This window comes from Protopterus annectens, chromosome 11.part0, assembly GCF_019279795.1.
Source record: "Protopterus annectens isolate FY-2018-M chromosome 11.part0, PAN1.0, whole genome shotgun sequence".
Lineage (NCBI taxonomy): Eukaryota > Metazoa > Chordata > Ceratodontiformes > Protopteridae > Protopterus > Protopterus annectens.
In genome coordinates this window covers 17,796,094-17,808,198 of record NC_056745.1, presented here as the reverse complement: position 1 = coordinate 17,808,198, position 12,105 = coordinate 17,796,094, and the positions used below count along the sequence as shown (strand labels likewise).

Here is a 12,105-nt window from a genome sequence, read left to right as displayed (position 1 = left end):
TTTCAATCTTTGATGTCAGCCAGTAGTGCTCTTCGCAGCACCCGCAATGTGCCCAGTAATGACTCCTTCTGCAATTTGTATGGAGTTACATGTATTGGTAACATACAGTGGATATAAAAAGTGCACACACCCGTGTTAAAATGCCAGGTTTTGTCAACAAAGTATTAGTTTAAGGGTGTGTACACTTATGCAACCAGAACCAGCTTATTGTACATTTTTTCACTTTTTATATTTTTCCCCATAACAGATTTGTTTTTCAACTGAATTGTATAGGTTATAGACCACATTAAAGGTGGGAAAAGTTTTAAAATGATTTATTGTGGTCTCATTTTTTTTACATCACAAAATCCTGACATTTTAACAGGGGTGTGTACACTTTTTACATCCACTGTAATTAAATATGATTGCAGACTCTTTTTTTTTATAAGACCCGTTGCTCCTACTACTATTGGAACTGTCTGGGTATCTTTATTCCACATTGCTCTCTTTTCTGCCTGCAAATCCTGATACTTTATGACTTTGTGTTTCTCTATGCAAGACACTGTAGTCACTCGGTATGGTGATTTCACTGTTCGATGCTACTTCTGTCTTCTTTTCATGGACCATATCTGGTTTTCTAGCATTTACCTGTTGAACTGTTGGTAATGGATGATCCCATGTGATGTACACTTCATTTTCTATGATGCTTTACGGCTCATGTTTCCAGTGTTTTTCAGTCACTTCAGTACCATACTGTTTGCACAATCCCCAGTGCAACAGTCTTGCCACATTATTATGCCTTTCAGTATATAGTCCTTCTGCCATTAGTATGTCGTCACCAGCAACGAGGTGTGCAACTGTTTCCAATTCTGTTTTACAAAATCTACATTTGTCTGTTTCCCCCACATGTTCAATGGACTTTGTAAACCTACATGTATGTATCCCACTATCTTGGGCCGCCAATATTAACCTTTCATCTCTTGGTTTGAATTCAGCTCTCCTTAACCATTCCTGCATTTGTTCCTGATCACATGAGGTTCTCCCAGAAGTTTTCTATACTTGCAACTATATTTATGCATTTTCCACATTTCTTGCCTTCTCATCTGGTCCTTCACCTTATATTTTCTTTTGTTTTTGGCACATTCAGTTGCTGCCCGACTTTTATCTACTTGTGGTTTGACCTCCATTCTTGCTTGATGCCAATATGCTTCTCCTAGCCTAAGCAGGGAAGTCATCTTAGATTTATTCTCCTCATGTTTCAAAACTTTCACTACATTTGGGTCTTGTGAGGTCAGCAGATGTGTGTGGAGTCCTACAACTGAAAATCTATACATGTAATTAACTTCATGGAGGCCCATCCCTCCTTCGGAATGGGGAATATATAATCTTGGTATACACTGATTTTTTTATATATCACTTGGTGAGCATGACGCATCCTTCTTGTTTTCCTGCCTAATCTATCCAATATGTTTTGGGGCCAGTCAGTCACTCTAAAACTGTAAGTTAGGACAGGAAGAGCAAATTGGTTTATAGCTTAGATTTTATTCCTAGATGTCAGTGCTGTTTTCAGGATTAATTTAAGTCTTCAAAAAGTATTCCTTACTATGTTTTTCTCACATTTGTTCATGTTTTCTTGTTGATCTTTCATCAATTCCCAAATATTTATACAATCCCTCTTGCTCAAGTTCTTTTACATCACACTCTTGTCCCAAACTGATGTTTTATTGGTGCTGCAGTTTTCCTGCTTTAAAGGTGGCCTTTGCACCTTTATCAAGACCAAATGGCATTCTTATATCATCTGAAAATGTTTTGACAACTTGCAGTTGTGCTTTCAGTATCTCATCTGATAAGCTATACAGTTTTAAATCATCGACAAAGAGAACATCAGAAGTCTTTACACTTTGTTTTCTAGGAGCCAAATTGTAGCCATGGCCTAAGCTGTTAAGTAGATAGTGTAATAGGTTAAGGGCAAAGCAGAATAGCAGCAGTGAGAAAGTTACCCTGGAATATCTCCCTTTGAATTTTTACCCCAGGAATAATAATGTGTCCTTTATCATGGCTTAATTGCAAAGTAGTCTGCCATTGTTTCATGTTCACTGTAATATAGTCAATCAGTGTACGGTGTATCTTGCACATTTTTAAGCACTCTTTTATCCATGAATCTGGGATACTATCAAATGCTTTTCTGTAGTCAATCCATGCCATACTTAAGATTCTTTCCCTTTTTGCAGTTCTCTACTATGACTTTTACTTAACAACAAATGATCCTCGTTTGATATAACTTTCTTTTATTGCCCTTTTGTTCTATTGCCATAATTAAGTTTTCTTCTAAATGACTATAAACTCCGTTGGCCTCAACTGTAGCGTACAATTTATACTTCTTTGAAAGGCAAGTTATTGGTCTATAATTTTTAGGGTAGCTTACAGGTTCATCCTTAAGTAGGAGTATTGATTTTCCTGTTGTTAGCTAGGCTGGTGTCTGTTCAGGGTGTGCATATAAATAGTTCTTGCTCATGGCTAAATCTTCGTGCAAAGATGTTAATACTTTTAACCAGAAGTTAGGTACTGCATCTGGGCTTGGGGTTTTCCAGTTAGAGGCTTTTCTTAACTTTGTTTCAATCTCTCTGGCTGTTTCTTCATCTCATTTCATATCCTGTACCTTTAAACGTCTTATTCTTTCTGTTACTTCTTTTCTCCCATATGAGTTTTTTTTATGGTACACAAGACCACTCTTCTGTCTAAAAGTTTTATCAAATATTGCACTTTTATATGGCCTTCCCCTGTGTGCGCTTTTTTTATGGTACACAAAACTGTTCTTCTGTGTAAAACTCATGTCACACATTGTACATTTATAAAGCCGATCACCGGAGTAAGTTTTTTCATGGTATACATCACTTTTGTGTGTAAAACTCCTGCTACCCGTAGCACATTTATATGGACTATTACCAGTGTGTATTCTCTCATGTTTTTTTAAAGACCACTTTCTTTTAAAACCGCTACTACACCATGCACATTTATATGGCTTATCTCCACTGTGTATTATCTCATGCCGTACGAGCGTATATCTCCATATAAAGCTCTTATCACACCATGCACATTTATATGGCTTCTCTCCACTGTGTAGTTTCTCATGCTGTGCGACATTCCCTTTCCATACAAAACTCTTATCGCATGTACCACACTTATAAGGCCGATCCCCAGTGTGAGTTCGCTCATGGTTTGTGAGCTGACAATTCAATATAAAACTCTTATCACATGTACTGCACTTATAAGGCCGATCACCAGTATGAGTTTTCTCATGGCGTGTGAGCTGCACTTTCAATAAAAAACTCTTATCACATGTACCGCACTTATAAGGCCGATCACCAATGTGAGTTTTCTTATGGCGTGTGAGCTGAATATTCAATATAAAACTCTTATCACATGTACCACACTTATAAGTCTGATCACCAGTATGAGATTTCTCATGGCGTGTGAGCTGCAATTTCAATAAAAAACTCTTATCACATGTACCACACTTATAAGGCTGATCACCAGTATGAGTTTTCTCATGGCGTGTGAGCCGACCTTTCAATAAAAAACTCTTATCACATGTACCGCACTTATAAGGCCGATCACCAGTGTGAGTTTTCTTATGGCGTGTGAGCTGAATATTCAATATAAAACTCTTATCACATGTACTGCACTTATAAGGCCGATCACCAGTGTGAGTTTTCTCATGGTTTGTGAGCTGATCTTTGAATAAAAAACTCTTATCACATGTACTGCACTTATAAGGCCGATCACCAGTGTGAGTTTTCTCATGGCGTGTGAGCTGACATTTGAATAAAAAACTCTTATCACATGTACCACACTTATAAGGTCGATCACCAGTGTGAGTTTTCTCATGGCATGTGAGCTGACAATTCAATATAAAACTCTTATCACATGTACCGCACTTATAAGGCCGATTACCAGTATGAGTTTTCTCATGACGTGTGAGCTGCCCTTTCAATAAAAAACTCTTATCACATGTATCGCACTTATAAGGCCGATCACCAGTGTGAGTTTTCTCATGGCATGTGAGCTGACAATTCAATATAAAACTCTTATCACATGTACCGCACTTATAAGGCCGATCACCAGTATGAGTTTTCTCATGGCGTGTGAGCTGCAATTTCAATAAAAAACTCTTATCACATGTACCACACTTATAAGGCCGATCACCAGTGTGAGTTTTCTCATGGCGTGTGAGCTGATCTTTCAATAAAAAACTCTTATCACATGTACCGCACTTATAAGGCCGATCACCAGTATGAGTTTTCTTATGGCGTGTGAGCTGAAACTTCTGTATAAAACTCTTGTCACATACTGCACATTTATATGGCTTCTCTCTTGCATGAGCTTTTTCATGGTACAGGAGGTCAACTTTCTGTCTAAACATTTTATCACATGTTGCACACTTATATGGCATAATTAGTGACAACTGATGCGGATTCTGGTAGCAGTTTAAGCCCCTGGAGACTAAACAGAATACAATAGTTAGCAGTCTTATTAAAATGAAAATTATGGTATTAGGTATATGTATACAGCGCAAAATCGCAAACACTTTTCTTTATGCATTTAAGCTAACAATACATTATATAACATTTTTCTACTTAAAATGTTCTCGGCCAACACAGAGTAATGCAGAGATACATAAACAAACATCTTTACAACCCAGAATCACTCAAAATCAGGAAAAACACCAAAACAAAAATAGAAGTCACAAATGGCAGACCAGAGGTTATAAATCCACATTTTATACTAATTTGAGAAATTCTTATATCTCTATGTGTCTTGTGCATTTTACTTCTGTGTTTATTGTTGCATTTTACGTGTCTTATGTCTTATGGTTGCATTTAAACAGTAATGAAATATTTTGCTTGTCAGTTTCCCTTTAAATATGGTATAGGAAGTGATGTCACGTATTCAAGTCTATTTATTTGATTTTTAAATTTTAAAACCTTGTATCTGATGAAGTTCCTTATGTGATTTCATTGGGATGAAAGCACTTATACCTGTGGACTAATAAACCAAATTTTTGTGGATTTATAACGTCTGGTCTGCCATTTGTGAACTTTACAACCCAACTCATCTACGCAGCTCTGCACTTTGCTCAGATTCCTGTACCTCCATCCAGCACATGTCAAACTTTTTACCACACCTCCTGTGTAAAACTACAGCAACTGTTATCAAGGGGTTGTTGCTACTATTTAAACAAGTGTTTTGCTATCAATATGCAAGCAACACTTCATGGTGTCACCATCACTTCATCTGTACATTGGCCAGAACAGGAAATAAACAGAAAAAGGTAGTACTAGTGACTAGCAGTGGAAGGAATTACTGAGGGAGGTACTATTGGTGTGTGCAATGACAGCGGGATGACATCATCTGAACTCCACCTATTGTAATAAGTTTGAATACTGATAATGAATCTTGGTATATTTTACTTGTAATGCTGGAAAGGACTGAAAAAATTAAAGAAAAACCTAAGTACTGAATTAACTGTTGTGCTCAATCTTGGCAGTACCTGGGTAGCTGGTTTTCCTTTCCAATATTTGCAATGCCAAGGGCCAGCAGGAAGATCAAACTTACAGTTAAAGTTAACAAAGTTATGGATGATCATAACAAGCCCATTACCTTTACTTTTAATGCATGTAAAGGAGATGAATGCAAATGCTATAAATAAAGGTACAAAAAGCTAAAGCAACAATTTAATTAAAGCAAAGCTGCAGGAGCAGATACACAGAATACAAGAGCTAATAGACATAATAAAAGACAGGCAGAAAAGATGGATGATCTTGAAAAATCCAGAAGTAAGAAAACGTTCCAGTGAACCCGTGTGTTTTATGATTTTGAAAAAAAATCACTCAAGAAGGAGCGATGTCAGTATAATTTGGATATAAAAGAGGGAGTGGGCAACAGTGAACTGGAGCATAGGCTCATAGGTAGGTACTAGGCTATTGGCCCTAGGGCCTATATAAGCCTAGCCAAAGGTACCCTGGCTTTCGCCACCCAAGAAAATTATTTTCCTGTGCCACTGTCGAGCAGAGCTACAGAAGTGATCCCCGGGGTGAATTTCCTATCTCCCCATCCAATCATCAAGATTTTTCTTGAAGAGTACTAATGAGGAACTTTGTTTGATATAGATAGGTAGTTTGTTCCAGAGTATGGGAAGTCTCTGGGACAGGAATCTATCCCTCCAGCATGTTCTGTTTATTGTGGTGACAAGGTTTAGGTCCCTAGAGCATGTAGCTCGTAGGGATTGGGATTTCTTCGCCTCTGAGTAGGTGATATGCAACGGAGTAAAGATGCAGTTTTTTTAGATGGTCTGCATAAGGCATCTCCTTGAGGCCGGTAATCCTCTTTGTGAGGTATTTCTGTGACCTATCCAGTTGTTGTAGACGTCTTGTGAGGTACATACCAAAAGGGGCATTGTACTCTATAATGGGTCTAATGAGTGACGAGTAGAGGGGAACAATGACCTCTTTTTTCCTGGATGAGAAACCATTTGTGATGAGGTGTGTCACGTAGAAGGATTTCCTGACTACTGTGGCGATGTGTTTATCAAAGGAGATACTACTGTCCACCTGTGTCCCAAAGTCTCTTATCACACTTTCGGTGTTAAGTAGACTACCACCTATGTGGTAGTTCATGGGTACTGAGTTTTTACCAAAAGGGATGACAATGCACTTTTTGGCATTGAGCTTGAGGCCATGGCTTTGACACCAGGCATCTGTCTCAGTGAGGCCCTTTTGTAGGACGTCCACATCTTTTGGAGTTTTGATTATGGCTCCTAGTTTGCAGTCATCTGCAGACTTTGTTAGCCAAAGACCTTCTGTGTTGGCCTGTACTTCAGAGAAGTAGATACCAAACAGGAGAGGACCCAGGACTGAACCCTGTGGTACTCCAGTTGTCACTGGTCTGAAGTTGGATTTGGAGTCTGCTACTTTCACAGTGTGGGTTCTGTCAGTGAGCCAGTTGGCAACCCATCTTGTGACATAGGGATTTATACCTAGTTTAGTGAGTTTATCTATAATTCCAGAGTGGGGGGATGGTGTCGAAAGCCTTGGCGAGATCCAGATAGGCTGTGTGAACCACCTTACCCTCATCTACGGCTTTGGTGACCGCTTCAAAGAAGTCTATCAGGTTTAGGAGACATGATCTGTCTTTTACAAACCCGAACTGGGTGGGGTCCTGAGTTTGGAGATTACCAATGTCATTGTTTATAAGTTCCATGATGATACGTTCCATAGCCTTGCAGACCAGGCTCATTAGGCTAATGGGGCGGTAGTTTCCAGGGGCCTGTGGTGGCACCCCCTTTGTGGAGTGGGATAACTGTTGCTGTGCGCCATTCAATGGGCACATAGCCTGAGTTGAGGCTATGATTGAACATGGTACTTAGGTGGGGTGCCAGTTCGTTCTGTAGTTCATGTAGAACACAGCCTCAAATGTTGTCAGGTCCCATGGATGCTGTGTTCTTGGCTTTGGATAGTGTTTGTTTTACCTGTGCAGCCGTGATTACAGGAACTTTGCAATCTTCTTGTATAGAGATGGGCCCTTTAGGGGATGACAGGGGGGTAAAGTTAGCACTGAACCTATCTGCCAGGATGTTGGCAATATCAGCTGGTTCTGTATATTTATTGCCATTGTGCTGTAACTCAGAGCAGATCTGAGTGTTGCCATTGAGATTCTTGACATAGCTATAGGATGCTTTGTGGTTGTCTTTAGAGTCAGTGGCGATTTTGTTTTCATAACTAGCTTTGGAAGATTTTATGAAGAATCTCAGCTTCTTACTGAGGCTGACCAGGGAGTTTTTCCAATCATGGGATTTTACTCTTTTTTGCAACAGTTTCTTTTTTCTGTTGTAGTTTGTTTATGGCAGGGGACCACCAGATTGGCTTCCTTTTTTTGGAGGATAGCATCTTGGTTCTGTTAGGGATTGCACGATCCATGCACTCATGTAAGTGCTTATAAAGTGCATTTGTGTACGATTCAGCAGTCATACCTCTACTGTCCGTCAGCATGGGTGTCGTGAAGTTTGCCACTTCTGTCTTAAGAAGTGTGAAGTTGGCTTTGGAGAAATTTTTTACTGTGATTTCCCTAATGGGAGGTGGGGGAGGGATGTGGATGTCTAGGGTGATTAGCTTGTGGTAGGATCTGACCAACAAGGAATTGACCTCTGGTCTGGAGCACTGGTTGCCCATGTTGGTAATAACCAAGTCTAGGATATTGCTGCCCCTGGTGGGGGTGTGGATAAGTTGATCCATGGCACTGGAATTTATGAATTCCAGAAAACGTTGAGCACAAGAGTTGGTACATGAGTAGTTTTCCCAGTTAATGGTAGGGAAGTTGAAATTGCCCATTATTAGGGTGTTAGGTTGTACCCTAATATTTTCCAGTGCATTAAGAAATGAGGAGTGGGAATCCTGGGGCATGGTGGGGGATCTGTAGCAAGCTACAATTTGGATTGCGGTCTTGCCCAGAGTTAGTTGCACTTGGATAATCTCGGATGCATTATGCTGAGCAACTAGCCTGGAGGTGTGGATATCCTTAATGAATATGGACACGCCTCCGCCTTTAGTGTTTCTGTCCAGGTTAGGTGGCCGAAAGGTGTGGTATGAATTATAGCCTGGTAATGCAGGGGTACTCTCTGGAGCCTTGAACCAGGTCTCTGTCACTGCACAAATGTCGATGTTCTCCATTTTAAGGAGTGCCTCAAGAGAGTGCATTTTGAGGTTTAGACTTCTAGCATTGAGTAGCAATACCCTCAGATTCTTCTTGCCTGTACCTGTTAGGGTGGTGAATTTGTCATTTGAACCTTGCCTAAAAAAGGCACTATAGGGGTGGCTAGAGCCTTAGCCAGTATCCGGAATCCCAGGGGCGACAGGTGCAGGCCATCTCTGGCAAAGCATCGTGGCCTGTCGATCATGTCATCCCAGGCAGACAGATACTGGATCCCCTTAGAATGACACCAGAAGCTTAGCCAATTGTTGAAGTCAATCATTTTGTCCTTGTACTGTGGTATCATTCTGGGTGATGGCAGGATGCTACTCAGGGCTAGGGTCATACCTGCCTGGGCTACAAGATCGGACAGCTCCTCCATGTCCCTTTTCATGTAGTCCAAGGAGGTACGTCTCAGGTAATTCACACCATGGACAATGGCAGACTCATATTTGTACTTGTTGTGGAGTGACCTGAGTGCATGCGTTATGTGGCGGATTCTGGCACCAGACAGGCAGCTGACAGTAACTTTCTCCTTGTTTAGCCTGGTGAATGGAACATCAGTGTGCCTGACTATAGAGTCACCTATGACTAGAGTGTTGGGTACGTTCTTATGCCTTATGGGCTGTGGTTGAGTGGCACACTGAGTTTGTGGGATATGTGTCACTGGGTTGTGTTTGTTATGTAGCTGTTACAGAACATATTCCTGGAAATTAAGAGGCACTAACTGAAATATGCACAGTGTGGGATGGCTGGGAGCAGTAGTAGAAGGAAACCCAGACATGTTATAACAGGCTTTTATTTCTTTGCAGTAAAACACTAAATAAGGTGAGTATAAAGATTCAGTATTATCCCCTTTTCAGCCATGTTCATAAAGATGGTCAAGGATTACTTAGAAACACTCAACAGAAGACGGAAAGCTATGCTAAAGGCATTTAATAAACAAAGAATGAACAGAACAGCTACATGACTGAAATACACTGCAATTTGGGAACAACAACCGGAAAGGGATTTATTTATTTATTTATCCTGTGTTGATTGGGTTAGTCCCACTAGGCTACTAGCCACTTTTCAGGGGAGATCCGAGGTGGTATTTATAATATTATGGCAAATTTGGCAAGGATATTGGGGAACTTCCCCTACTCTTGGTAGTAGAGGGAAGCATTTGTGTGTGACACAAACGACTTCCTGTTCTAGGTGTGGAGCCGGCCCGGAGAAAACATGGCTGATTCATTTCAGTTTCAGCAAAAGCTGGAAGTTGCTGAAAATGTAGTTGAAATGGTAGCTTTTCTGATGATGTGGGTGCAGAAAAAAGCAGTGACATTGCAGGAAAAGGAGATTGTGAAGGAAAATGAAATTGTAGCTGAAACAGAGATGGATTCAGAGGAAAAGTTTCAGAGGAGATTGTTTGAATGAGAGACTGTTACCTCTGGAAAATGCATAATTACAACCGTCCAAAGGGGGGGGGGTGCAGGATGCTTATTTGGAAGAAATGGTAAACCAAAGTGAGCAAGAAAATGGAGCAGCAACTTCATGGAATCACATCATACAAAATTTAGAAGAAAAAGGAGAAGAGAATGTGCCAGAAAAAGTTCTAGAAACAAAAACATATGCACAAACTGTTGGAGAAGGAACAAAGAAGAAAGACTAAATAAAAGAAACAAAAAAGAAGTACGCAGTACATGTGAGCAGTGAAAAGAAGAAAGTTTGGACAGATTTATTTATTTATTTATTTGCAGTTGGTTTACCAGGATAGTCTATTGGGCCAAAAGAACCCGTTTTCAATGGAGTCCTGGGGAGAAAAGCTCCAAAAAATAGAACATACAGACTAGGTACAAACAATAGAGAAAGCTCTATAAGCAAACAAACATACTAGGTACATACAATAGATTACTAAAGATACTTATACAATTTTAAAAGAGAATACAGTCATTGAATTTGCATTTAAGGTACTTTCCACTAAGCAATCTTATAGAAGTAAGTAGAATAAATGTGGGGTGTGTTAGGGCTAAAGAGGTAGTTAATTTGTAGAAAGTAATTGTTTATGTAGGCATAGTTGAGTAATATAGGAATGAATGGGAGATGAAGAGTACCTCGTTTTTAAGATGGGTGGGAACAAGAGCATTCCCATAGGGACTTAAGATGTGTGTGAAGAGATTTTTTGAACATATAATGATTACTACTGGTGCAAATGGATGGTGGGAGTGAGTTCCAAAGTCGTGCTAGGTTAAAGGATAGGAGGTTTTTACCTGGGGGACGAGTTGGTTTATGAACTTCTAATAGGTTTTGATTGTTTGACCTTAGGACTCTGTCAGGTAGGTGCAACGTAAAAGCAGAAGACAGGGAGGGACAAAGAGAGGGGTTATTGATGAGCTTATGGGCTAGGGTTAGCTGAATGAAGTTGAGCTGATGTGGAAGTTCAAGCCAATTAAGTTTTTGGAGAGAGGAACAGTGGTGGGTGGAGGACCTGCGACCGTTAGCAAACTTGGCGATTTTGTTGTAGCAAGAAGAAAGTTGTTTCTTTAGAGAGGACTGGAGATTAGTTAGGAGAGGTGATCCATAGAGAAGGGAGGGGATAAGGAAGGAAGAAGAGAGGGAAATTTTGGTGGTCTTTGTGAGGTATTGATTTTGACGATAGAGCATGCCAAGTTTTTGGTGGGTTTTTTTTAATATTTAGTTGTAGATGGGAGTTGAAATTAAGCTGGTTATCAATTTGGACACCTAGCAGCTTGGTTTCAGACACCAGTTCTAGGATTGAGTTGTTTTGGCTAGTAATGAAGAATGTGTTTGTACTGAAGGGAGTATTTTTGGAGGGGGTAAATACCATGAGTTTAGTTTTGGAGGCGTTAAGAGCTAGATGGTTTGTTTTCATCCAGTGCTCAGTGATTGAGAAAGCTTCTTGTGTGAGATTTTGAAGCTTAGAGGTAGATGTGGCAGAGCAGATAATGGTAGAATCGTCAGCGTATTGGATGATGTTAGAGAATGGGATAGATTTGTGAAAATCATTTATAAATATGTTGAAGAGAAGAGGACCAAGTATAAAGCCTTGGGGAACTCCGTGGGGTGCTGAGAAAAGAAGAAGTGGCCTTTTCCATTTTACAGCTTGGTATCTGTTTGATAAGTAGCTGGAGAACCAGTTCACAGAGGAGGGAGAAAGGTTAAGTTTTGAAAGTTTTGTTAAGAGCAGACTGTGTGAGATAGTATCAAAAGCCTTAGAGAGGTCGAGTAGTAGTGTGGAGACAATTTGGCCAGAGTCGCGTGCTTTGTTTACGGTTTCGAGATAGGAGAGGAGGGCTGTCATGGTGCTATGATTTGGCCTAAAGCCGTGTTGTGTAGGTGTGAGAAGGTTATTCTCTAGAAGATGTGGTAGTAGTTGAAGTT

At 40.2% G+C, this 12,105-nt stretch overlaps 1 protein-coding gene across 1 annotated transcript; it reads right to left on the bottom strand.

Moving 5' to 3' along the window:
- Window positions 1–2,609: 2,609 nt before the first annotated feature.
- LOC122815980 (zinc finger protein 845-like) lies at window positions 2,610–4,476 on the bottom strand. Its single transcript, XM_044088865.1, has one exon. It carries the CDS (start codon window positions 4,430–4,432, stop codon window positions 2,621–2,623), a length of 1,812 nt encoding a protein of 603 aa, XP_043944800.1. The 5' UTR covers window positions 4,433–4,476; the 3' UTR covers window positions 2,610–2,620.
- Between the last annotated feature and the right edge of the window lie 7,629 nt (window positions 4,477–12,105).

Excerpts from the sequence above, each read along its gene's own strand:
- LOC122815980 (XM_044088865.1), bottom strand. The coding sequence starts at position 4,432 with ATGCCATATAAGTGTGCAACATGTGATAAAATGTTTAGACAGAAAGTT.